This window comes from Ostrinia furnacalis, unplaced genomic scaffold, assembly GCF_004193835.3.
Source record: "Ostrinia furnacalis isolate ACB-3 unplaced genomic scaffold, ASM419383v2 OfSCF4728, whole genome shotgun sequence".
NCBI classification, from domain to species: domain Eukaryota; kingdom Metazoa; phylum Arthropoda; class Insecta; order Lepidoptera; family Crambidae; genus Ostrinia; species Ostrinia furnacalis.
In genome coordinates, this window is record NW_021134967.1 from 18,952 (window position 1) to 46,845 (window position 27,894).

At 36.1% G+C, this 27,894-nt stretch overlaps 4 protein-coding genes across 7 annotated transcripts; 2 read left to right on the top strand and 2 right to left on the bottom strand.

The window, feature by feature from the left end:
* Positions 1 to 715: 715 nt before the first annotated feature.
* Positions 716 to 14,079, top strand: Ppt1 (Palmitoyl-protein thioesterase 1). 4 transcript variants are annotated; one of them, XM_028314489.1, is made up of 6 exons: positions 717 to 1,107; positions 1,759 to 1,996; positions 2,295 to 2,459; positions 7,349 to 7,625; positions 7,966 to 8,117; positions 13,717 to 14,079. In XM_028314489.1, exons 1-5 carry the CDS (start codon positions 1,026 to 1,028, stop codon positions 8,101 to 8,103), a joined length of 900 nt encoding a protein of 299 aa, XP_028170290.1. In that variant the 5' UTR covers positions 717 to 1,025; the 3' UTR covers positions 8,104 to 8,117; positions 13,717 to 14,079. The 4 variants fall into 4 exon arrangements, with proteins under 4 accessions (XP_028170289.1, XP_028170290.1, XP_028170288.1 ...); XM_028314486.1 differs by lacking the exon at positions 2,295 to 2,459 and adding an exon at positions 3,603 to 3,767 and having other exon boundaries at positions 720 to 1,107; XM_028314488.1 differs by lacking the exons at positions 7,349 to 7,625; positions 7,966 to 8,117 and adding an exon at positions 12,917 to 13,193 and having other exon boundaries at positions 716 to 1,107; positions 13,565 to 14,079.
* LOC114359948 (uncharacterized) lies at positions 9,016 to 11,738 on the bottom strand. Its single transcript, XM_028314492.1, has 6 exons — positions 11,589 to 11,738; positions 10,970 to 11,132; positions 10,265 to 10,377; positions 9,982 to 10,074; positions 9,578 to 9,708; positions 9,016 to 9,232 (listed from the first exon to the last, which is right to left on the bottom strand). Exons 1-6 carry the CDS (start codon positions 11,706 to 11,708, stop codon positions 9,028 to 9,030), a joined length of 825 nt encoding a protein of 274 aa, XP_028170293.1. The 5' UTR covers positions 11,709 to 11,738; the 3' UTR covers positions 9,016 to 9,027.
* A 1,705-nt stretch (positions 14,080 to 15,784) lies between the features above and the next one.
* LOC114359947 (uncharacterized) lies at positions 15,785 to 20,278 on the bottom strand. The gene is made up of 6 exons (XM_028314491.1): positions 20,129 to 20,278; positions 19,547 to 19,709; positions 17,233 to 17,345; positions 16,954 to 17,046; positions 16,698 to 16,828; positions 15,785 to 16,371 (listed from the first exon to the last, which is right to left on the bottom strand). Exons 1-6 carry the CDS (start codon positions 20,246 to 20,248, stop codon positions 16,167 to 16,169), a joined length of 825 nt encoding a protein of 274 aa, XP_028170292.1. The 5' UTR covers positions 20,249 to 20,278; the 3' UTR covers positions 15,785 to 16,166.
* Positions 20,279 to 20,895: 617 nt separating this feature from the next.
* Positions 20,896 to 21,453, top strand: LOC114359945 (uncharacterized). Its single transcript, XM_028314485.1, has one exon. The coding sequence runs from the start codon at positions 20,896 to 20,898 to the stop codon at positions 21,451 to 21,453; it is 558 nt and encodes a 185-aa protein (XP_028170286.1).
* The last annotated feature ends 6,441 nt before the right edge of the window (positions 21,454 to 27,894 follow it).

Consider the following 27,894-nt stretch of genomic DNA (forward strand, 5'->3'; position numbering starts at 1 on the left):
GATAATTCTTTTTTTTAAATGTTTGTGGAAGTCCAAGGATGGTTCTTACGGAAAAAAATATTAAGAAAATCTCTACGCTAAGGCGGTACGAAGTTCGCCGGGTCAGCTAGTTCTTTATAAAAAAGAAAAGGCAATGGCATTACGCCACGCAGCGAAGTCTTCAGTTTTTATCATTTTGGCCCTAAATAAATGTGAGTGGTGATTACTGGTGATACCTAGATGAATGATAGATTTGTTTCAATAAAGATGGCTTAACTGATTAATTAACTCAGACTTCACACTTATTTCTGTTTTGTTTCTGCTGAACATGTCACTTCAATTTCCCGCCAAGAAGTCCGAAGAAGTTTCAGGACTTAAAGCGCCACCTATGTACTTAAATTCAAATTCCTTCTATATCACGTCTCAAACGAGCAGGCTTATAGAAAATCTCACAGATGGCGCTAAATATGTTTTATACGTGTTCCGAATCTATCTCTAATGCAAATAATGAGCTTTAAAAAAAAAGGCGTGGCAACAAATTATTTTGAATACCTATTTTCATTAGTCTTATTGTGTATGCTAGTCTATTAGTAAAGACCATAATTATTATATGTACTTACAAGGCTACCATTTTTTTATGCAAATCAAAATGTTTCGTTGTATTCGGACCGTCCATCCATGTTGTAATGTCCAAGTTTATCCATGTTCGATGCTTGACACTGACATTTGACAGATGTTTTTGACGTTTTATTTTACGACCGGAATAATCGAACCAAAATAAATCGTTTAAAACAGTTTAAATTTTAATTATTTCACCTTGTTGTTGTAAAAAGCGTTGTGTTTCTAGTGTATCAAACCAGCGTGTGACCTACTGTACTTCATTTCGTCAAACGACTATAGTAATCACAGCAAAATATTGAAGTTTGTTAAAGCGCTACGCAATATCAATTTGATCTTTCTTTACTCTCATTAGCAGTCATTCATTACGCCGTTTGCAGCATTACTGAGCGCTCGGTTTTAACTGCAGTCTTGAGAAATCGGGGAAAATGAATCGATGGCTTTTTATTTTGTTTATTATAAAAGTTATAAGTGCTGGTCCCACTCCTGTAGTGCTATGGCATGGAATGGGTAAGTTTAAAACAGTTTGATAATAATATGTTTAATGTAAGCAAGTGTCAGTTCTTTGTCTTTAACCAATACTTGATTGCAGAACATCTTTATAAATGTGCATGTTATAATCCAATTTCATTTTAATAATAAAATCAAAAATGACCATCCAGCTGAAGAAATACTCAACTATTAGCTCAGACAATAACTGAACTAAGACTGTACCATAGCATTTTGAAGTAGAAGAATAGGAGAAAAATAATATTTATAGATTTAAACCTATTTTAGAACTACAGTAGAATCCCGATTATCCGGATCAATTTAATACCAGGGGTGTTCCGGATAATCGAAAATCCGGATAATCGATTTCAAAGTAAAATCAAACAATTATGAACATTCTTCAATAGAAAGGGTTTCCAAAACATCATTTTAGAGTCTATAAATCTAAATTTTACACTATTGGATGAATCCATTTCTTTTAACAATGAACTAAGACGACGTCCGTACCGTGTTACGGTGTAGGACCTTCGGTTTTAATGCATCGAGAACTTAAATCGGTAATTAGAAACCGTGAAGAATGAGTCCGGATAATCGGATATCCGGATAATCGAAGTCCGGATAATCGAGATTCTACTGTATGTATATTTAAGTCCGACTTCCTCTTTAAATTAGGTGATACCTGCTGTATGCCATACAGCTTGGGCTACATAAAGCACTTCTTGGAGCAGCAGATTCCTGGTGTCTACGTGCATTCAATCAGGGTTGGCGACAATACAGTGGAAGACTTGGAAAACAGCTACTTTATGAGCCCAAATGAGCAAGTGCAAGATGTTTGCGACATGCTTGTGAAGGACCCTAAGTTGCAAAGTGGTTTCAATGCAATTGGCTTTTCACAGGGCAGTCAGTTCCTGTAAGTTTTTTTTAAGTTACTTGCATGTTTTTACAGTGTTTTCAGTGGTACTTGATACAGTACTTTTGCAATAATGTGATGTATTTATTTTTCTCCATTGTCTGATAGTTTATCTTCATAGATATTAAAGTTTAGTAGTTATTCTTAGGGTTAAAATAAACTTTTTCATAGAACTTTGAACCTATGTGATAAAGATTATAATGTATTTTTAATAGGTACAAAATACCTACATTGATTAAATTAACTGACTGATAATATTTGTAAATGTGTATAATATTTCACGTTTTGTTTGTTTCAGTCGTGCATTAGTTCAGAGATGTGGCCATAAGCTGCCTCCGATCAAGAATCTCATCACCCTCGGAGGCCAGCATCAAGGGGTTTACGGGCTTCCCCACTGCGGAGCCATTCAGCACAGATCCTGCGACTATGTCAGGAAACTGCTCAACTACGCTGCCTATTATAGGTAAGTTAATGGGCGCATCCAATGGGTGCTTTTGGCGGAAAAAAAGGGCTTGGAAGCACTATAAGCGAAATGGCGACCGCTTAGCGGTAAGCGCTTAGCGCTGTCACTAAAAAAATAAATGAAACACGTTACTATTGAAGTTAGCAAACATGTCCTTGCCGAAAACTTAAATGTGCTTTTTTCAAGTGATCATTAACACTGAGATATTATTTCTATTGTCACAAAAAGTGACAATTAAACGACATAATACTGATAATAAGACAGTGTTATGACTTCCTCAAGCTGGTAGAATAAGCTTACAAAAGATCACACTAGTTGGATTATAGCTTACATCATTTAGGAAACCGCGTTACGTGTTACGACACATGGAGCATTCCACGCGAAGCGGACAGGTAAAAAAAGTCGATGTTTCCGATTTCAGTAATATTTGAGTATGTTCTACCTATACATATTATTGATACGTGTACCAAATATTTTTGTAATATAATGACTAGTTTAAGAGTTATGGGTCTTCGAAGTTTTCGGCAACCGGTTGGCATGCAGTACTTCAAAGCCGATTATGGAGTCATAAAATTATATATTAAAATAATTAAACCACGGGATTTATTACTTCATTTACCGTGCTTTTTAACTGTATTTTTGGAAACGAAAAAAAATATATTTTTTCCTCAAAAAAATGCAAATTAATTTTTTTTCCTTCATTTTCACAAAGTTCGACCCTTTCGATTTTTTTAATTTTTTTTATTTAAATAGCTAATATTGTGTAGAACATTCATGCCAACTTTCAAAGTGGGCGTGGAAGTGGATTCGGAGCTAGACTGAAAATACTGCCGAAGGGTGGCGTCCAGCGCCGCGCCGTCGCGCTGCCGCGCCTGAAGCCCGCCGCCTGTGCGCGTTTAGTGAAACTGACAAGCAAATAAAATCACTTTTGANGCCCAGTATATATAGACAAACCAAGATTGTGTAAATTAAATGCTCTAACTCCTTATGGTGGTTGAGCGTCATGTTCCACAACTTCAGCTTTATAATATTAGTATAGATTAAATTTATTTTTAATAAGTACAAAATACCTACATTGATTAAATTAATTGACTGAATAATATTTGTAAATGTGTTTAATATTTCACGTTTTGTTTGTTTCAGTCGTGCATTAGTTCAAAGATGTGGCCACAAGCTGCCTCCGATCAAGAATCTCATCACCCTTGGAGGTCAGCATCAAGGGGTGTACGGGCTTCCCCACTGCGGAGCCATTCAGCACAGATCCTGCGACTATGTCAGGAAACTGCTCAACTATGCTGCCTATTATAGGTAAGTTAATGGGCGCATCCAATGGGTGCTTTTGGCGTAAAAAAATGCTTAGAAGCGCTTAAAAGCAAAACGGTGACAGCTAAGCGGTAAGTGCTGTCACTGCTAAAAAATTAATGAAACACGTCACTATTGAAGTTAGCATAATGTTAGCAAACGTGTCCTCGCCGAAAACTGCCGTAGCGATCGCCATTTTGCTTAAAATCGCTTTTTTCCGCCATTGACACTGAATTAATATTTCTTTTGTCACAAAAAGTGAAATTAAACGACATAACACTGATAATAAGACAGTATTATGACTTCCTCACAATAAGCTTACAAAATAACACATTAGTTGGATTATAGCTTACATCATAGGAAACCACGTTACGTGTTACGACACATGTGACAAACTGGCAAAAGTAGGGCAGGGCAATAACAGTAGTAGTTCCTTACCTAAACTTCTGTAATTAACTTAAAATAAAAACCAGTATTTGACCAAAATGACCAGAACATTTTATTCTTTCTATCATCACTGACTACAAGTGTCCAATCATATACAGTGTGAGTCACGTTAAAGTGTACATATGAAAATAGATGAAACTAGACCTATTTTTATCGACAAAAAAGAGGTCAAATTTTTTTTTGAGATTTTTTTTAATTTTTTATAGAATTTTTTTTCTTCAAATTACTTATTGTAAAGAAAACGTAATAACTTTTAAACTAAGCGGTATATCTTGATAAAATAAAAACAGTAATAATGCTAAATAACAGGCGATACTAAAAACATACATAAAATACACAAAAAATGCCAACAAATAATAAAAAATGATACTTTTTTAAAAAAATCTGCTTTAAAATTCGTATTTTTTTGGTTATTTGATAAATTTCTCCAAAAAATGCCCCTATAACCGGTGGTTTTTATAACTTTGTATTATTCTCTATCGTATTACCTTCGTAAAACCAAAAATCGCATGTCTCTATCCCTATCACAACGTTTGCAATGATCGTTTGAACTAAGCCTCTCCGGGCGCGCCATTCAACGCTTCGTTAACACCGAAACTGAAAATGGCTCTAAAATTGTAATTTTGATAAATACAAGTTAGATTTCAAATAAAAACAAAAGATTTCGAAGTAAAATAAGCATTTTAGTTAAAATTAAAATTGTCTCTACCTGTAGCGGAGAATAATGTTGTGGCAGGCCTTTGTTCAAACGATCATAGCAAATGTTGTGATAGGGATAGAGACATGCGATTTTTGGTTTTACGAAGATAATACGATAGAGAATAATACAAAGTAATAAAAATCACCTGTTATAGGGGCATTTTTTGGAGAAATTTATCAAATAACCAAAAAAACACGAATTTAAAAGCAGATTTTTTTCAAAAAGTATAATTTTTTATTATTTGTTGGCATTTTTTGTGTATTTTATGTATTTTTTTAGTATTGCCTGTTATTTAGCATTATTATTGTTTTAATTTTATCAGGATATACCGCTTAGTTTAAAAGTTATTACGTTTTCTTTACAATAACTAATTAGAAGAAAAAAAATTCTATAAAAAATAAAAATAAAATCTCCAAAATTTTTTGACCTCTTTTTTGTCGATAAAAATAGGTCTAGTTTCAACTATTTTCATATGTACACTTTAACGTGACTCACACTGCATTATGTATTTAGTCAAATTGGTCTAACTCAAGACATTGTTCTGAAATTAAGAATAAATAAGTTAGTTTACTAGTTCTCTGCCCACCTAATGGACAGATGACCTGACTAACACCGACGCCGTTGATATGATTTGTCATTCTCCTAAGTTCTGTTTATACTAGACAGTAATAATTATCAGTCCATATTTAAATATTTATAACACAAGTATTCCAATTTGATAACCTTAGTATCTTTGAACTCTAGAGTTTGCCGTGCTGTATTTAAAAAACAATGTTTTTTGCTTGATTCTTCCCCTGGCCATGTACTTACATATTTTTTTCTTTAAGTTACTGCATTTTATGCATAATCTCAATTTCTTGATCTTCCTTGACACATAAAATGTATCGAAGTAAATTACGTAGGTACAAAATAAAGACAGTTATTTGTAAATTGTGTAATGTTTGGTGCTCATAATATTCTGGCGAGCTGTTCTAGATTAGAATAGATACTATATTATGCGTATTTACTTACTTATACAAATTATTTGTTTACTTACTACTCAGGCAAAAGTCTCTTGACCGTAATTATGCAATGGCGCTCATAAATGTAGTTTTAAACTTAAGCTAACTTAATTGAGAAGGGACATCACAACAATTGATATTCATCAGGCATGCTTATTCTCAGGTTCTCTCTCTAGTAGGTTTAAAACAGGGATGTTATGGATATCCGTAACCGTAACCGAAACTTTCGGATATCCGAAATAAAAATATATCCGAAACCGTAACCGATTCAAAAGTTTCGGATAGTTTTGGATGTAGGCAGTTTAATTGTTTTTGTATAGCATTATAATGTAAAGGCATAACAGCCTGATTTACCTTTATAATGCCATCTAGTATCAATTTTTATTTTTTTATTAATTTTTATTCGATGTAAAGTGTTCTGCCATGAATGAACCATGTTGGAAAACTATTGCAAATTGTATTGTAAAGCACAGATATCCGTAACCGTAATCGAAACTTTCGGATATCCGAAATAAGAAATATCCGTAACCGTAACCGGTATAATATTATTTCTATATCCGTAACCGTATCCATAACCGAAACTACATTTCCATAACATCCCTAGTTTAAAACCTGTCTGATTTCCATAAAAAACAAGACCCTTTAAGGTTGTATTTCGCATTCAGCATATTATTAAGTTATAATAAAACCTTGGCCTGCCCTTACGCGTTGCCTTTTATCGTGACAAACTTAGATTATAATCTAAGGTGACAAATAGGTAGATGTCTTGTGAATGCAAAATTACACTTCGGATTTTTGTTGCTTCTTCATAATTTTCTGGGAATTATGTACAAAAAAAGTACAAATAATATCGCCATTATCCATTGCATAGTCTTTATTATTATTCTATTTAATGGCTTCAATGGTGCGTATTTGAAGCACACTGGTTTCGCCAATGTCGAGTGTTTAACGAGACATGGTGGTCAGTGGAATTTGAAGATTGCCCGGTGATAATTTAATTAATCCATTCATTACATTTTTTTTTGTTAGTAACACCACCTAAAATGCATAGTCTTTGTAATTGTGCTTGTAGTCCTCCAATCAACGTCAAATGGCTAAAATATTTCTTCCAGTTTTGGAACACAATGGCCTTGATTCACGGACACGTATTTGGCACCTTACCTACGTGAACTTCATACAGAAAATACATTTGATCCATTTTAGAATCATGTGATTCCTTGTTGATGTATTTATTACCTACCTATAAGTATGAAAAACAATAAACATAATAAAACTAATACTAAAAAGTTGCAATCGACTGTATAATTATTTGTCTTCCTTCGTTTTTCAATAATTTTCTCCAAGTTCGACAATATTATCACATTTTTTGTATACAGTAACAAATGGTCGTAAAATCAACTATTCTACAATAATAACCATGATATTTTTCCTTCTTACAGTTGGGTGCAAAACAGCCTGGTCCAAGCTACATACTGGCACGATCCGCTGGACGAAAAGACCTACAAGAAGAAAAGCGAGTTCCTAGCCGACATAAACAACGAACTGACCATAAACCAGACGTACATAGACAATCTGAACAGCCTAGAGAACTTGGTGCTCGTGAAGTTTACAAATGACTCTATAGTGCAGCCGCGAGAGACCGAATGGTTCGGCTTCTATGCGCCTGGGCAAGCCAAAAAGTTGCAGAAGTTGCAGGAAACTGAACTCTATTTACAGGTAAGATAAACGACCGAACGACGATGATTTTATACTAATGATTTTAAGGAAAACATTGCAGTTGTTGTTTTTGTTTTTGATTATGTATTTATTTCACGCCACTGTTGTGGCATAAGTTGTTATAAACCCAAAGTTGCAGGAAACTAAACTCTATTTACATACAATTAAATGTATAATAAACATCCGAAGTCCGAACAACGATATTTTGCTAATACGACTCAATGGCTGGGTTGCACCATGTTACTTTAACAAACGTCTGTTAAAATTATCTGGTGCAACTCAGCCTATGATGATTTACGTCGTTATCATACACTTATCCCTATCAAAATTTTGTTTTCAGGATCGTCTGGGCCTGAAGAAAATGAACGAAGCTGGAAAATTAGTTTTCCTCTCATTGCCGGGAGACCACCTCCAGTTTACCCAAGACTGGTTCATCAATGTAATCATCAAGAAATACCTGAATCCCGCTGCGGAGTGATCTTTTAATGTTAATTACCTATAACTCATTATATTTTTAAGTAATTATCTGAAGTGAGACTGGCATGAGACGCTTAATTATAAGGAAATTTGTTCATACCAATTTAATTTGGCAGTAGAACTTTTACATTCCTTAAAGGTGAATATTCAATAAGTTTCATTATAAATGTCAATAAAAAAATCCTGAATGCCCTGTAGAAATAAAATCATTTATTAGAGACTGAAAAAAAAATATAACTCAGATATGAAATCTCATTTGTGATAGAACATAATGCTCATTTATGTTTTTAATTACCATAGGCTACATTAGTTAGTGCAGGCACTATTATGACCTGTAAATAAGGCTATTAATAAAAAGATGGATTGTAAACGAATCTCGAGTTGAAGATATAAGTAAAGTGTGTATAAAGAGAATTGAAGATCTAATTTTATTATTATCTTGATACTCTGATATATCTCATTAATTTGTTCAATATTTACTATCCAGTTTATTCAATAAATTATTTAATTATTAAATTATCTTTATTTCCGATTGCAACCCCGTAATCCATCAAACAGTAACACTGTTTTAAAATGAGTATTTATTAAAAAACTTCATGGACCCCAATGGCTACGAAGTATGACACAATAACATCACTCAGACTTTCCAGTCATCACAGTCATCACAGTCAGACTATCGGCAACAGTGTTAACTGCCCATTGCCAGTCATGTCATCTCGTTCTATCGCAAGGAATCACTATTTGATTAGAGCGAGAGCAAAAACTGAAATGGATAGTTAACAGTGTGGCCGTGTGTACCACGTGTTTAAAAAGTTCCTAGTTGCTTTTATGTAGCTAAATCACTTGTAAAAAAACCAAGAAAGATAATTTTTAAAATTTGTATTTATTTGAAGAAAAAAAAAACGTACTCATAGACAATTTCACATCACTCGATGAGGCTTTCTAATTCCAGCTTATTGCCCAGTTTGGTCTGATCTGGCGCGTCAATTTGCGCACGCGCCTCTACGTACACTCGCACGCATTGGTTTAGTTCTGAACTGCGTTTTATGTATGGCGCGTGCGGCCCGCGCAGCTTGTGTAAGGGAAACTTCACGATGCAATGCAGCATGCAGCGCTCGGCCACTTTGTAACTGAAAACAAAACAAATGATGTTAGTTTAATTTGATTTACGGGACTATTTCCACCTCTCGTTCCTACCGCTGCAACTCCTGTCTGTCCAGCCAGGATTTTCATCTTGACCGTCAATAAAAACCCAGCCAGTGAAGTCAGGTTAGGAAGGAAGGTTATTGTTTAATTTTATGGGTGACCATTCTGACCATATTTATTGGTGCTTCGGAAGGAAAGCCCTTATTCGTATTTATGGTCGGCTCTTTTCAGGACACAAACACGTCACGAATTGTAGCGTTTCACCATAAACTTCAGTGGTTCCAAGTTCACAGTTTCACTGGGAAGAGATCATAGAGGGAAGTTCTTACTCGTAAGGGTTGATGCAGTCCATGCGAATGACTTTGTATCCTAGATCGATTGCCAGCTCTTTCGACCGCTCAGTCAGAGTCACCGCCAGCCCTTGTCTTCGGTATTCGGGCAACACTGTTAACATTTTTATCTGAAAAAAGTCCGTAAAATAGTGAAAATACTTCATTCCGATTTCCTAATTGCCTAAGCCTATAAAGTTCGAACTTGAATTCAAATATCAATCAATCACAAGCTTATTGTATTCTGGGGCGTACCATCGGCAACAGTGTTAACTAATACTATCCATTGCCTGTCATGTCGTCTCGTTCTATCGCAAATAATCACCATTTGGTGAGAGCGAGAGCAAAAACGGAAATGGATAAGTAGTTAACAGTGTAGCCGGGTACATAGATGACCAACTTACTTCAAAAATCTTTGTTTGCTTGAAAGCTTCCCAGAGATTAGGCGTTTCTTGTAATTTTGCTGTGAAGCATAAGAAATCCTTGATGTTCGGATCCTGTAAATTGTAATTAAAATATTATAACATATCATTGAAGAGCATTATGGCCATTAACCCTTCAAGTGCGCGGATCGAGACACAATAGAAATCAATTGTGAACCGGGCTTCATGCATGGGTTTGATAGGATATTTAATAGGAGTAATAACGTAAAGATTGCTATTAGTGGTAAAGTTGTTTATTTATGACCTGTCTGTATTGAGCGTAGACCCGTAAATTCCTCGGGTCGACCTGGCTGCTGGCAAAATTGACGCACACCCCTGCCACAGCATCGTCTTCTGCTTTCGCGTAGAGTGAATTACCTGAACAAGAGATGGGATAATTTGTATTAAGATTTTTTTCATTGGGTAGTTTGGGTACCTACCATAAAGTAACGGGACTGCATTATTATCCTTGCGGTACAGCAAATATCTGGATGCGGGCAGCACAGGACCTGTTGTGAAAATTCTTGGGGGAGGCATTTGTCCAGCAGTGGACGACATTTGGGTGAAACGATGAGAGCTGATAGAGACAAGAGATAATTTTATGGACCTATGGGGTCATAATATCTAATGATGAAAGAGCAGAAAACTTGCGGAAGACAAAATAGAAGACGAAAGATTGCACGGGACACTCAATATTTCCCATGAGTGGGCGCACACCGTTGATTTTTAGTTGGCAGATAGTTGTGCCCGATTTTAAATTGTATGAAGAATCGGCCAAATCGAATCGGCGTAGTGTGCGCACTCCCATACATGCCCATACTGATCAACTGCCCGACTAAAGCAACGGTGTGCGCATACTCTTACTGTTTCTGCTCTAACTTTAATAATATGATTACTTTTCTTCTATGTTTCTGTCTAATCTTCGTCTAATTTTATTACTAAGGGACATGCGATAAAAACTAGGACCAACCCTGTTTCATCAAGCTAACGAGGTACTCGTCCAGCGCTCGGTCGTTGAGATCCATCTTGCGTGCGCGCACCAACACGTGTTCGCTGAGGTAGTGCCGCTTGATAGCGTCCAGCGCCATCTGGTGGTGCTCGCTGGTCAACGGGTGCACTGTGAACTGGTCTGGCTGGGAATCAAAATAACTTAAATTTGACTCATCATCATCATCATCATCATTTCAGCCATAGGACGTCCACTGCTGAACATAGGCCTCCCCCAATGCTTTCCATGTTGATCGATTGGTAGCGGCCTGCGTCCAGCGCTTCCCTGCTACCTTTACGATGTCGTCGGTCCACCTTGTAGGTGGACTTTGATTATGGGCTTTATTATTATTTTTGTAAAGTTCTCTGTGGTTGAGGATTCCGGGTGGAGCTCGCTTCCAGCTTTCTACCTGGTAGGCCTGTAGATTTAGGGATGCGCACCGCGATAAGCTGTTATCGCGCCATTTTGTCGATTTTACGCGACAAGCCCATACATTTGTCGTCTTAGGTGTGATTTTATCACGGCGTCCATCATAGGCTGACTGATCATTACTTTTCATCAGTAGCTACCCAAGAACCCAAGCTGCCAAGGTATTGCCTACTTTTTCATGTTGGAGTAATTCCTTGAAGTCAAATACGCTATGACAGCTTCTACCCTGTGTTTTTTGGAAGCGAGACAAATGTGGTGCAATTATCTTTGATAATGTTTTTAAAAATAACATTTTTGCAACAAAAATATTGAAAATTTTGACTCCAAATCAATCAAAATGTAGAGGAAACATCAATGTCATGTCATGACAAGATAAATTATGTCAGAAGTTTTCAAAAAAGTTGCGTAGTAAAGATAAAAGAAGAACATAATCAAATTTAATTACAAAATATTTTGTTGCAGTGTGAGAATTTTCTTTAAAACGTACTGAGAAATTTTAAAAAATCGCATTTTTTATTGTTTTATACACTGCGTAGGGAACCTGTTGTACTTAGGNCACTGTACATATTTTGTTCGCGATGTCTGTTCTATACGTAGTAATATTACTTCAATGTTTTAAACTTGAGCGAACTTTATTATAGAATGACATCACAACGATTGATATTCATCAGGCATGCTTATAATATTTTTAGTTCTTCGTCTAGGTTCTCTCTCTAGTAGGTATAAAACCTGTTTGATTTCCATAAAAAACAAGACCCTTTAAGGTTGTATTTCGCATACAGCATATTATTAAGATATAATAAAACCTTGGCCTGCCCTTACGCGTTGCCTTTTATCGCGACAAATAGGTAGATGTCTTGTGAATGCAAAATTACACTTCGGATTTTTGTTGCTTCTTCATAATTTCCTGGGAATTATGTACAAAAAGTTATGACTAAAGTACAATTAATATATGGTCGATATCCATTGCATCTCTTTCTAAGAATCGTTAGTTTCTTAAGTTTCGAAAATAAAGTTGGTTATTGTCCTCCAATAAGAATTTCAAATGGCTAAAATATTTCTTCCAGTTTTGGAACACAATGGCCTTTATTCACGAACTACCTACGTGAACGTCATACAGAAAATACATTTGATCCATTTTAGAATCATGTGATTCCTTGTTGATGTATTTATTACATTATTACCTACCTATAAAGTCAAGGTCAAAGTCAAAATTTCTTTATTTGTTTAGACTAATAAATAGTTCTTACAAATCGTCATAAAATATGCTCTTAAGGAGCCTCTACATGTCTCATAATCTCTATAAGTATGAAAAACAATAAACATAATAAAACTAATACTAAAAAGTTGCAATCGACTATATAATTATTTGTCTTCCTTCGTTTTTCAATAATTTTGTCCAAGTTCGACAATATTATCACAATTTTTTTATACAGTAACAAATAATCGTAAAATCTACTATTCTACAATTAATAACCATGATACTTTTCCTTCTTACAGTTGGGTGCAAAACAGCCTGGTCCAAGCTACGTACTGGCACGATCCGCTGGACGAAAAGACCTACAAGAAGAAAAGCGAGTTCCTCGCCGACATAAACAATGAAGTGACCATAAACCAGACGTACATAGACAATCTGAACAGCCTAGAGAACTTGGTGCTTGTGAAGTTTACAAATGACTCTATAGTGCAGCCGCGAGAGACTGAGTGGTTCGGCTTCTATGCGCCTGGGCAAGCCAAAAAGTTGCAGAAGTTGCAGGAAACTGAACTCTATTTACAGGTAAGATAAATGACCGAATGACAATGGTTTAACACGTTTAAGGATTGCTGTTATTTTGTGTTTGATTTATCTACCTATTTCAAGCCACTCTGTTGTGGCACAAGTTTTGACAAAAATTGCAAAAAATAAACTCTATTTACATAAAATTAAATGTAAAATAAACATCCAAACAACTATATTTTGATAATACGACTCTATGGTTGGGTTGCAACATGTTACTTTAACTTTAACAAACGTCAAAAATCTGTCAAATTCCATACAAAAAACGCCTGTTACCGTTATAATTACGGTTAAAATTATCTGGTGCAACTCAGCCTATGATGATTTACGTCGTTATCATACACTTATCCCTATCAAAATTTTGTTTTCAGGATCGTCTGGGTCTAAAGAAAATGAACGAAGCTGGAAAATTAGTTTTCCTCTCATTGCCGGGAGACCACCTCCAGTTTACCCAAGACTGGTTCATCAATGTAATCATCAAGAAATACCTGAATCCCGCTGCGGAGTGATCTTTTAATGTTAGGTATAATAATTACCTATAACTCATTTTATTTTTAAGTAATTATCTGAAGTGAGACTGGCATGAGACGCTTAATTATAAGGAAATTTGTTCATACCAATTTAATTTGGCAGTAGAACTTTTACATTCCTTAAAGGTCAATATTCAATAAGTTTCATTATAAATGTCAATAAAAAAATCCTGAATGCCCTGTAGAAATAAAATCATTTATTAGAGACTGAAAAAAAAATATAACTCAGATATGAAATCTCATTTGTGATAGAACATAATGCTCATTTATGTTTTTAATTACCATAGGCTAGATTAGTTAGTGCAGGCACTAATAAGACCTGTGAATAAGGCTATTAATTAAAAAGATGGATTGTAAACGAGTAAAATGTGTAAAAAAAAAGAGAATTGAAGATCTAATTTTATTATTATCTTGATACTCTGATATATCTCATTAATTTGTTCAATATTTACTATCCAGTTTATTCAATAAATTATTTAATTATTAAATTATCTTTATTTCCGATTGCAACCCCGTAATCCATCAAACAGTGACACCTTTTTAAATGGGTATTTATAAAAAAAAAATTAAAAAATCGCAATTTTCACAAACTTCATGGACTGTAAATAGAATTTTTAGGCGATTATCACACTGCGCCGCGCTCCGCCGCGGTACGCGGGACGACAGATTTAATCATTGTATGCAAGTACCTCAGTTTGTATAGAAAACACGCGCGGCACAACACACTGACAACGCGTCCGCGCGCGGGATTTTTTATATGAAATCACGCGGAGCGCGGCGCAGTGTGATAACCGCCTTAAATCCACTTTTAAAATCATTTTTTTAGTCTGTTCTTCAAATGTCTAAAACGCATCCGCCATGATGACGGATTCCGCCGTGACGTCATTCCGTTAGTAAACAAGTAGATTTTGGCTCCAATGGTTCCTTATAACCTCAGGATTGATTTACAACATATTTCAAAAAAAGGCCCAGTCTACTCTGATCTGGCGCGTCAATCTGCGCATGCGCCCCTACGTACACTCGCACGCACTGGTTCAGTTCCGAGCTACGTTTGATATACACTGGTACATAAATAGGGAATGCAAAACCGGTTAATCGGAAACCGAAAAATCGGAAAAACCGCCCTTTTTCGACGAATTCTAAAACCGGTTTTAAAAATCGAAACCCGGATTTAAATCGGTTTTTCTATCTGTATACACGTAACAAATTCCATAAATAACCAATATCATTTTATTATAATATAACCTGGGTATTTTGATATTTGACGAATATTTGGTTATTTTACAATTTATAACTTGGCAACATTGTCACTTGGTTACTCCGTCGTTTACCTTTGAACGGGGAATCCCCGACAATTATTTAAGACTCCGCCACCTGACATGACCCACCCCGCGATTCAAATAGTTAGTGATTATTGCAGTGAATAATTAACCTATGTGTGAGTGAATTGAACAGTTTTTATTTCTGAATTGTTTTGAACATTGAATCTCATTTATTTGCGATATCTGCAGAAGCTTATTACTGTAATACTTAGTGTATTGAATTTGACAGAAATACCACCTAACGTTCACAAATAAAGCTTTTTACATTTTATTTTACTTTTTAATTTAAGATATTGCTTATATCAATCGCAATTGTAATCAAATACGGTTTTGATGTAGGTACATTACGTAGGTACATGGTGGTAATTAACAAAATACTAAACCGACAGAGTAATGAATTTTAAAAACGTACCTATTCGTTGACAATTATTACGTACAATGGAGATAAACTACCATCCCTTGAGTTAAATTTAGCTTATTCATTATGCATTATGTGCAATGCCTAATGAATAAGCTAAATTTATCAAAACTGTTATAACCCTCTCTTAAATAATGTAATCTAACACAAAACGGACAGGACGTAACAAATCGCTGTATGTAACTACTAGTTGATTGAAAAAAAATAGAACGATAATAACCGATTAAAAACCGAAAACCGGTTTTTTTTCTTGAAAACCGAAAAAAAATTCGGTTTTTGATAAACTTTCGGTTTTGCATACCCTATACATAAAAAGTTCCTATTTGCATTTATGTAGCTAAATCACCTGTCAAAAAACCAAGCAAGATACTTTTTTTAAAGGTGTATTTATTTGAAGAAAAAAACATCATGGTACTCAAACTCATGAACAATTTCACATCACTCGATGAGGCTCTCTAGGTCGAGCTTATGGCCCAGGCTGGTCTGATCTGGCGCGTCAATCTGCGCACGCGCCTTACACTCGCACGCACTGGTTTAGTTCCGAGCTGGTACGTTTGATATACACACACGTGGTACATAAAAAGTTCCTATTTGCATTTATGTAGCTAAATAAATCACTTGTCAAAAAACCAAGCAAGACATTTTTTTTTAAATGTGTATTTATTTGAAGACAAATAACATGGTACTCATAGACAATTTCACATCACTCGATGAGGCTTTCTAATTCCAGCTTATTGCCCAGTTTGGTCTGATCTGGCGCGTCAATTTGCGCACGCGCCTCTACGTACACTCGCACGCATTGGTTTAGTTCTGAACTGCGTTTTATGTATGGCGCGTGCGGCCCGCGCAGCTTGTGTAAGGGAAACTTCACGATGCAATGCAGCATGCAGCGCTCGGCCACTTTGTAACTGAAAACAAAACAAATGATGTTAGTTTCATTTGGTTTACGGGACTATTTCCACCTCTCGTTCCTACCGCTGCAACTCCTGTCTGTCCAGCCAGGATCTACATCTTGACCGTCAATAAAAAGCCAGTCAGTGAAGGAAGGAAGGGTTTAATTTGATGGGTGACCATATTTAGTGGTACTTCGGAAGGAAAGCCTTCTTTATTCGTATTTATGGTCGGCTCTTTTCAGGACAAACACGTCACGATTTGTAGTGTTTCACCATAAACTTCAATGGTTCCAAGAAGTTCACAGTTTCACTGGGTAAATATCGTAGACAGAAGTACTTACTCGTAAGGGTTAATGCAGTCCATGCGGATAACTTTGTACCCCAGATCGATTGCCAGCTCTTTCGACCGCTCCGTCAGAGTCACCGCCAGCCCTTGTCTTCGGTATTCGGGCAACACTGTTAACATTTTTATCTGAAAAAAGTCCGTAAAATAGTGAAAATACTTCATTCCGATTTCTTAATTGCCTAAGCCTATAAAGTTTGAACTTGAATTCAAATAGGTATTTACTTAAATCAATCACAAGATGACCAACTTACTTCAAAAATCTTTGTTTGCTTGAAAGCTTCCCAGAGATTAGGCGTTTCTTGTAATTTTGCTGTGAAGCATAAGAAGTCCTTGATGTTCGGATCCTGTAATTGTAATTTGTTATTAAGTAGGTACATACTATTGGAGAGCGATAGCGTTATTGGCCATTAACCCTTCAAGTGCGCGGATCGAGACACAGTAGAGGCTTCATGCATGGGTTTGATAGGATATTTAATAGGATAGGTAATAATGAGAAGATTGCTATAGTGGTAGAGTTGTTTAATAATGACCTGTCTGTATTGAGCGTAGACCCGTAAATTCCTCGGGTCGACCTGGCTGCTGGCAAAATTGACGCACACCCCTGCCACAGCATCGTCTTCTGCTTTCGCGTAGAGTGAATTACCTGAACAAGAGATGGGATAAAGATAAAGTATAAAGTAACGGGACTGCATTATTATCCTTGTGGTACAGAAAATATCTGGATGCGGGCAGCGCAGGACCTGTCGTTGTGAAAACCCTTGGGGGAGGCATTTGTCCAGCAGTGGACGACATTTGGGTAAAACGATGAGAGCTGATAGAGACAAGAGATAATTTTATGGACCTATGGGCCCCATAGTATGGGGTCACAATATCTAATGATGAAAGAGCAAAAAACTTGTGGGAGACAAAATACAGGGTATTAATAAATTGTATATGAGTCGACACTAGCCCATATTAACATGGGCATATAAATGGTATGATATCAATTTTCTGACTTCACCTTACCATTATATGCCCATGTTAACATGGGCTAGTGTCGGCTCATATACCCATTTACCTAACACCCTGTAGAAGACGAAATATTGCACGGGACACTCATTATTTCCCATGGGTGCGTGACAGTTTATATAAGTTTATATGATATAAATTCATTTCAATAACGTTCATATTGTATAATAAACGTATGTTATAATAACACTTGATATAATTTTTTAACATATAATGTTTACTTCATATAATAAATCATTTCTAATAATGTCATTTCAGATACCAATCAAAACGCATAAAGACATTTGATATAAACCTTACTAAGACTCATTTGATGTAATTTTGTTTGATATAAATAATATTTCATATAACCATTACATAAAATAAATATTATTTGTTATAACGACTATTTGGTATACTCTTTAATTGATATAATTTCTGATAGATAAAACTTTTAGTATGTTCTTCTTTAGCTTGACTTATAAATGACTTTAGTGACAAAAACGAATCGCCGTAAAACCGACTCCACGTAGTCTTGTCTGCCCTACCCCTAGAGTGTAATTTAGAAGCGCGTAGGCACGGAGGGGCGAGGCGGCCCGCGGGCTGAGGAGCAGGTGGCTGGAAGCGAGGCGCCGCGGCTGAGGCTGGCCGGCGAAGCCGGCCAGCAAGCCGAAGACGCGGTGTCGAGCGAAAGCCATCTGCGACGATTAGCACGCGAGGGACCGCCAGAGCCCCGCAGTGCCGGAGCCGTGACAGAAGTCTCAAGTTTTTAGTCAAATTTGCATGCTGCATGCCTGCTAGTTGGGTGGTCAAGGTACAACATTGCGACTACTTCACTTAATAAGCACACTATACCCACTTCCATTTGAGCTTAGGATCTGAAACTCATATCGTCCAGTAGCTAGATATATAAAGATTATGTTCTAACTATAACCGTTTTGTCAAACATGCAACATTTTTCATAAATTGACATGAAGTAAACCTCCAAAAACTCACTGCGTCAGTGTAAAATATTAAATTACCATTTTTTCTTGTACTTGCACGGCGTCGGCGAATCTTAGCTAACTACACGTTAATGTTGACAAATAACGTATGTAATACCCTAGACAACTTTTCATAAAACCGCATAATTTAAAAAATATATACAATTGTTTTAGGTACAACTCTGTCCAAGGTTCAACAGGTTCCCCTACTATAATGGATTAATTGGTGTTCAATTGTTCAAAATCACATAAATAAGGGAGATTCTTTTAGTTTATTTAACTTTTTATTAAAGGGATCTTTAATTTAAAATGTTACCTATCATTGCCTACATTTTAAATTAAAGATCCGCAGTGTATAAAACAATAAAAATTCTGATATCCTGAGTTTTCCTTAGATTTGCTAAATCCGGCCGCAATTCTAAGAAGAGTCCAAAAATCCTGAAATCTCAGGACAAATCCTGAGTTATGGTAACCCAATCCATATTTACCNTACTAGCTTTCCGCCCGCGGCTTCGCCCGCGTGGAATTTTGTCTGTCACAGAAAAACTTTATCGCGCGCGTCCCTGTTTCAAAAACCGGGATAAAAACTATCCTATGTTCTTTCCCGGGACTCAAACTATCTCTATGCCAAATTTCATCAAAATCGGTTGCGAGGTTTAAGCGGGAAAGCGTAACAGACAGACAGACAGACAGAGTTACTTTCGCATTTATAATATTAGTTGGGATGTAGTTATATCATACATTACACACCCATTTCCCATGTTTTACTTTTTCTGCTCTAACTTTAATATGATTACTTTTCTTATATTTTTCTGTCTAATGTTCGTCTTACTTTAATACTATTACGGGACACGCGATAAAAACTAGGACCAACCCTGTTTCATCAAGCTAACGAGGTACTCGTCCAGCGCTCGGTCGTTGAGGTCCATCTTGCGCGCGCGCACCAACACGTGTTCGCTAAGGTAGTGCCGCTTAATAGCATCCAGCGCCATCTGGTGGTGCTCGCTCGTCAACGGGTGCACTGTGAACTGGTCTGGCTGGGAATCAAAATAAATATGTAACTTAAATTTCACTATGGGCTTTATTATTTTTGTGGTGAAGTTCTCTGTTGTTGAGGATTCCGGGTGGAGCTCGCTTCCAGATTTCTACCTAGTAAGCCTGTAGATTAGGATGCGCACTGAGATAAGCTGTTATCGCGCCATTTTGTCGATTTCACGCGACAAGCCCATACATTTGTCGTCTTAGGTGTGATTTTTTCACGGCGTGCATCATAGGCCGACTGATCATCACTTTCCATTAGTATAGTTTGGTCTGCGAGCACGTAGAATTTTGTCCAATGATCCCACAGTCGCACAGTCGCGACAGCAATATTATTTACGCGCGAGCGATAAGGATGGGTCATTGGATAAAATTCTACGTGCTCACAGACCGGGCAAGAACCCAAGGTATTGGCTACCTTTTCATGTTGGAGTAATTCCTTGAAGTCAAATACGCTATGACAGGTTCTACTCTGTGTTTTTTGGAAGCGAGACAAATGTGGTGCAATTATCTTTGATAATGTTTTTAAAAATAACATTTTTGTAACGAAAGTATTGAAAATTTGGACTCCAAATTAATCAAAATGTAGAGGAAACATCAATGTCATGTCATGACAGGATAAATTAATAAATTATGTCAGAAGTTTTCACTTTGCCATATAATATAGTTCCAAAATACTGGACTGTCCTGTCAATGTCCTATCCTCGAAACATTTAAGTTCATAATTAAATTGATTTAATAAAGTTTAATATTTACCTTTTTAAGATTTTACTTTGATATAATAAAAAAGAAGCACGAGAAAAATCATAATTAATAAAACTAAATATAATCCAACTTGTCGATTGAACGGCATAACCATTTAAAATATTAATTTAAATTGGTAATTTCCTTTAGAACAGTTTTCTATTACTTGAACTGTTATCACTATGCTATAACAATAAAATACTAATTAAAAATCTCATGAACTTCATCAATCCGTTATCAAATCTCATTAACACAAAACCAATACAAATTTTATCTTGAAATGGATGAAAGTATAAACTACTAAAAACATGAATACGTTTGTGTACGTTGCATTCTTTTGTAAGTTTAGGTCTAATAGCTTTATTTAAATTAAAAAGCTTTTTCCATCTACTAATTATTAATTTTTATTTAAATTCAGGTATTCTTGCTATACATCACAGCATGACTCTAAATCGGATAGATCTTAAGATCCTAGTCAAATCAAACGTTGGAAAATCAGGTCATGACGTCAAGAAGGCTGCTACTACTCCTAATACTAAGACCACTTCAGCGTTCGACATACGTAGATATTTTCTAGTTAGCAACGACGAAGTCATTCAGCCGAAACCGCGAGCATTCGGCTACGAGGACGAAAAAGACGCGAATTTGAAGACGAAAATATCAACACTGGTGCAACAAACTATTCATGACACTGAGAGGAAGATTAAGTCTATTCAACACATAAAGGACCATAACCGCGACTTGGCGCCTTACAAAGCCGGTTTCATTCTGAGCATGATAAAGAAGTCAAGGGACGTTCTGAACGAATTATTCAATGTAGCTGTGAAGCACAAAGATGAGTGGAAAGCGTTGGAACAACTGAAGATATTCGAGTTAATCGTCCATACGAATGTGGACACCACCAATTTGGTGAGGCAGTTAGTGGAAATTCACATTCAGCATCTGAACGCGACCAATCCGGAAAATGTTGCGGGGAGACGACGCGTGGTGTTACTTTGATGATGTGTGGGTATTATTTATGGTAGTTTAGCGGATATTAAAACGTTTTGCATATTGTGAATGTTATCTTGCTATTCAACCTTTATTAGTTAGGTTTCAGTGGCGGGCAAGCTGTAGATGCTGACTAGAGACAGAGACTAGAGACTTTAACCAACCACACCAACGCCGGCCAACCATTGCCGGCGCGATCATAAGCCTGATCATAAGCGATCATAACAGGTCGCGCGACCTGTCATTGGCCTATGATCGCACCGGCGATGGCGATCTGCACGCGTTGGTGTAATTAAAGCTTAAACTCCTGGTGTAATTGCATTGATAGGAGTAAGTAAGGTAATTTAAGTATTTTCGTATTTGACTGCAGAATGAAATGGATATGATGTGATACAGGTCGTCTGGTAAAAAGGGCTTACTAATAATTAGCCTGTAATAAATTAAATACTTATTAACCGTCTTTAAAAAAAGGAGGAGTTTCTATTATCCAATTGTAATAGGTATAATACCAAGAAGTTTTCACCGCCTCCCCCAAAAGGTCTATTCTAAAAGCAACTGAAATATTTTAGCCCACCAGGCATAAAAACTAGACAAGGCTTAGTGCACACGTGCCTGTGCCCTTTCAAACTTCACATTGTAGCATCTTAAATAAAGAGGTGCATCTCATCTTTTCCCGCCGTAATTATTTCTCAGCCGTCAGTCGCGGGCACACCTGAGGTTACGGAATATACGGAACGATATTTCTCCGACAAACGTCACTAATGAATAATTTGAAGTACCACAAAGCTGAAAGTTGTAGCTGAAAATTGAGTACCTATTTCAGCGACAAAGATAAACCCCATTGATTGAAATTACGTTTTAAAGCACCTGAAAGAATATGGGTAACATATTATCCAATATTATACGGGCAATGAACTAGCTATAACTACTGCGAGTAGATCAGTACAAACATTTTAAATGCTAATAATTGAATTCCAGCAATCTATCTAGGTACCTATTTTCCAAGACGTGTGTGATGGGAGAAGGTTTTCCCAATCTTTGATTTCTAAATCACCGTGAAATCTAACCTACCATTCTTTATAAGAAGTTATATGTAGATCTATAATTTAATCAAATATTACAGTTTTCTTTTGAGTATTTGGGTTCTCTTCCAAAACTCCAGATTATGAATATGTTACATCTATCTTGTAGTAATTTTCAGGCCTGAAGTGTTGGAACGCTCATTTCACAACGGTTGAAAGGCAAATTTCATCGCGTGTGTTTCCACCCACACGCGTTGATGAGGTCGCGTAGTGCATTAGTTGATGACGTCACGCTCCGTGGGCCACACTTCTTTGCCATACGTGGTAATCTGAAGACTTGCTCATACACCTCTATGTACTTTGCTCTACGCTTTAGGGGTACCTAAAAATTATTACTAATCATGCTGAGCAAAACTTTTCTCAATATTTTATCTCATTAGAAATATTTTTCAAACTAGCTTTCCGCCCGCGGCTTCGCCCTTGTGGAAATTTGTCTGTCACAGAAAAACAATATCGCGCACGTATTTGCTCACCGTTTAGACCTACCCTGGACTACGACAAACATTTTAAAACAAAAATCAGCTCAATCGGCCCAGCCGTTCTCGAGTTTTAATCAGACTAACGAACATCAATTCATTTTTATTTATACAGTGTGTCCGGGCTTGTAGTGGATTAGCACCAGTCTGTTTAGCAACAAGAGAGGGTATTGCATAAAACAAAAGGCGACCACAATGGCCGAATGAGAACTTTTTCGGCAGATACAATGCGGGTAGGTAAACGTGGAATAGACACATTTGGGGGTAGGGTTGAAGCTACACAATTTCCAGGCATGGAAAAATCCATGAGACGAATTAATTTATAAATATCAGTTTAAGACGTCCACTTTCAGAAGTCAAATCAAGTTTCTTCCGACGCAATTTCGGCATTTTGGTTTTCAAAGAAAAGTTCAGATATGCTGTATTGTAAAACTCATTTTATTTTTGCATTATTCTCTATCGTATTACCTTTGTTAAACCAAAAATTGCATGTCTCTATCCCTATCACAACATTTGCTATGATAGTTTGAACAAAGGCCTACCACAACATTATTCTTCTCTACAGGTAGGGACAATTTTAATATTAACTAAAATGCTTATTTTACGTCGAAATCTTTTGTTTTTACTTGAAATCTAACTTGTCTTTATCAAAATTACAAATCTAGAGCCATTTTCAGTTTCGTTGTTAGCGAAGCGTTGAATGGCGCGCCCGGAGAGGCTTAGTTCAAACGATCATAGCAAATGTTGTGATAGGGATAGAGACATGCGATTTTTGGTTTTACAAAGGTAATACGATAGAGAATAATTCAAAGTAATAAAAACCACCTTTTATAGGGGCATTTTTTGGAGTTTATCAAATAACCAAAAAAACACGAATTTTTAAGCAGATTTTTTTTAAAAAGTATCATTTTTTATTATTTGTTGGCATTTTCTGAGTATTTTATGTATTTTTTAGTATCGTCTGTTATTTAGCATTATTACTGTTTTTATTTTATCAGGATATACCTCTTAGTTTAAAAGTTATTACGTTTTCTTTACAATAAATACTTGAAAGAAAAAAAATTCTATAAAAAATTAAAAAAAAATCTTAAAAAATTTTTGACCACTTTTTTGTCGATAAAAATAGGTCTAGTTTCATCTATTTTCATATGTACACTTTAACGTGACTCACACAGTATTATAAATTACTTATCGTAAAAGTTTCTGTTGACTCTACGACATATTTTTCAGGGCGTAAGTAGGCTTAGCTCAACCGACAGAAGATTACCTTTTACATCAAGGTACAGGCTACTTAATTACCTTGCATCTTTGCGCATTCATGTTACTTTCAAAACTAATTGTATCAATCAGATAATTTCATTGATTTATCAAAAAAGTACACGTTCAGTGAAGAAATTGCTGCTAAAAATCATGAACTATAGGGTAAAGAAACTTGCTTAGGTAGGTAGTTGGGTGATTGTAAAGGGGTGGATTGTGTAAAGGTAACGGCTAAGCAGGTGGCAGCCCTGAACGAACCTGCTTTACCCGTACATACACGCCGTGATTACTAAATTGATCATTGTTTTGGCAGTTGCTTTAAAAATATGAGCGAACCGGGCGGCGAGCGGCTACGAAAGGTTTACGAGGATACGCTCAGGGTAACACTAGATAAAGACGAACAATTTTTTTGGATTAGCTGTGTATCGTTATTTTTAAGTGAAGTAATAAGTGGTAGTAATTAGACCCCGGTAATAACCATGAAAGCGTGAGACTATGTGAAGATTGCGTGCAAAAGAACACAAGCTTGGAAGCAATAAACTATTAAGTATTGAGCTATGATTAACATGGTAACTATAACAGTTTCTCGTATTTAAGATTATGCCAGCTATTTATTATTAAAACAGTGACAAATCCAATGAACATCCACTCTGCAGTCGAGTCTTCAATTCATGCAAGAGTTGCCTACACAAGATTCCTGAAAATGATTTTTACACTGTTGCTAATAAATAATAGTAAACTAATACAAATATGGTAACCATAGTTTAAGTTAATCTCAAGTTTTCATCAGTCAATAATGTTTATTTGTAATTTATCTATCTTTATTTCAGTAGATTCTGTTTGTGTATAAGTTATATTAATAAACTAGTTGGTGACAATTAGGAAATAAAACATAAATCCACCATAATCGAACATCGTCACAGCGAGCCAGCGCATCATTCGGACGCGCCGCCCGCCGTATCTCTGCAACTCGCCCGCCCAAATTTGTGAACTACGACGTAGCAATGTTGATATTTTTGTTATTATTTCTGAATGTTTTTTTTTTATTATTACCTGTTTGAATTGCGAAAGGTCTATGTTCAGCAGCCACTGCTGTCATACGGCTGAAATGATGAATCGTAAGATTTTAAAAATTTGCAACATGGATGCGGTCTGCGGTCAGTTTAGTAACCACATCTCGCTTACTACATACCTGACCGCAGACTGCATACCGTGTGACTTTTCCTTTAACAGATTTATTGATTAAAGTATCACATTTGAGTTCGCAGCATGAACTATCCACTATTCCGAGCATTGAGTAATAAAATTATTTAGGTTTTATTTGTGTTGTATAAACTTAGGCTTTGTTATATCCTCTAAAGAACGGTTTTACCCTATACCCACACTTATTTAATCTACAAGCTCTAGAATATTGTATTTTTATGGAATTATAAAGAATACTTTCTTAAATCAAAAAGTATCAAGAAAATTCATTGTAGTAGAGACAGCGGGCGACTTGGTCAGTTTCTTTCATGCGCGCAGAATTCAGTGGTAATTGTGGCATTAAACAATAGAACCTCTTAGCTGCACGAGTGGCTGCGTCTCGTGCGCACGTGTGTGCTCGTGCAAACGTGTATGCACGTGCACTTCACACAATGGCCGAAGGTATTGTTTGGAAGACAACTTTTTGATTGTTAGAATTTTACTTCCTTGCTCGGACTGGATGGAAGCTTGTTTAGAAGTTTGGACTCGTGTTTGAATGTGGTTTTTGAGATCTTTGTTACGTTTGTGATTAAAATATTTCACGACGCTTCTGTTTAATTTTTTGCTTTTATTTCTTTTACTTAATATTCAAACTGTGTTTGATAATTTATGTTAGCTTAAAAAGATAGGTAGTGACGCACGCACGACAGTTAAGTTAGGTATTTCGATACGAATTCTCATAATGTTACAGTTAATTTTAAACAACTACGAGTAGGGTCCAGACTATGGTCCCATGCATTTTTGTGATTTGTTCCCTATAATTTATTTGGTTAAATAATGGTAACTATTTTAATCAATGTTAACTTTAAAAAAAACACAGCTTCAGTGACGAAATTACAATAATATTAATACAAACAATCCAATAACTTATCGAGTAATTTGCTTAAAATTCCAATACAAAACTCAACAATGCCTTCCAATCATCAGAAAGCAGATTTTAATTAATTAAATTCATTGAATGCTGAAACATCACTTGCTTTCAATGACTCGCAGACAATGCTCAAAGTGTATTATTTTATAGACAAATCGAAACATGACGAATTGACTAACTTATACAAACATTTAATTCCATTCTAAATTGGTCTTTGAGCTCTTGAACAAAAGTTGAATTTGGGATGGAGGGTAGACAGAGATTTGACCTTATGCAGTTAGTAGGGAATATAATAGGGGATGGATGGGGGCGTGTCCGTGGCTCGGCGCAAATATAATCAAGAACAGGGCGTGGGGTGGAGTAGGGCCAGGTAAGCGTGGTTGCGAAATTGTTGCCAGATGATTTGTTTAAAAATAGACCGTTATATTTGAAGACACATGAAACACAAGAAAGATAAGATTTCAATGTCTGGTTACCTTAATCAATAATCAGACATTGAAGTATTTTTTTATGTGGGACATGATGCTTTTTTGACTAGACAAATATGGTGGGAAAAAAAACTGAAAATGAATAAAACTATTTCAAGAATAGGAGAGTTAGAAAATAATAGCCACGAACGGTGATAACTTTTATAATTTAATTGCATAGTAATTAATATACTTACTTTAAAAAAATAAGGAGACTCTGTTACTATTTCTTATAGAAAGAAAGAAAGAAAAAATATTTATAGCGTTGCATTGTACTGCTTTTACTCGTAATATAACTTCGTGAGCACTACCTAAACATCTAAAAATCTAATTCAGAAACTGGGGGACAGGTAGGTAGTTACATATCAACCAACATTGTGAATGTAACTCTCTGGCTTCATTCACAATGTTGGCAGTTTCCTATTAGTTAACAGTTCTCTGGCTTATGTAGAGCTTGAAGGTGTCACCAAAAACATTCACACACGAGGCGACTCCACGCCACTCCTGCGCACTAATCAACGCCGCTCCACGTCTGTGCACAGAGTCCTGTGTCACAATGGCGCTATTACATTTGCCGGTAATTGCCGCCCACCGCCACCACTGCTCAGTACTGGCTCGCAGATTATGTTAAACCCTATTCGGAAGCAGTTCGGAAATGGTAATTTACGGTTGATTAATTTAGTAATTGTGATCTTCTTGTAACTAATACAGTTCCTGATAACTTGCTACCAGTGTATGTCACACGTACCTATTTCGCTCGGCAAAATCAGATTTTGCATTTTTTTTAACAGAATGAGAAAGGATAGCCTTTAATAATAAACTATGTTATTGTTTAAACAAGTTTTAGTTTCTTAATTCCACTAGACAAAAGACACTGACCGACTACGTTTAAAATGCGATTGACTAAACGAATTAAACGATGGATATTAGAGTTAGGTATTAAAAATAAGAAGTTATCTGTTAGTTACCATTGAGATGCAAATGTACCTTAATATCTAGCTATCATGTCAGATGTCACCTGGTATCAGACTTTAAGAGCTTTACAGGCGCCTGAA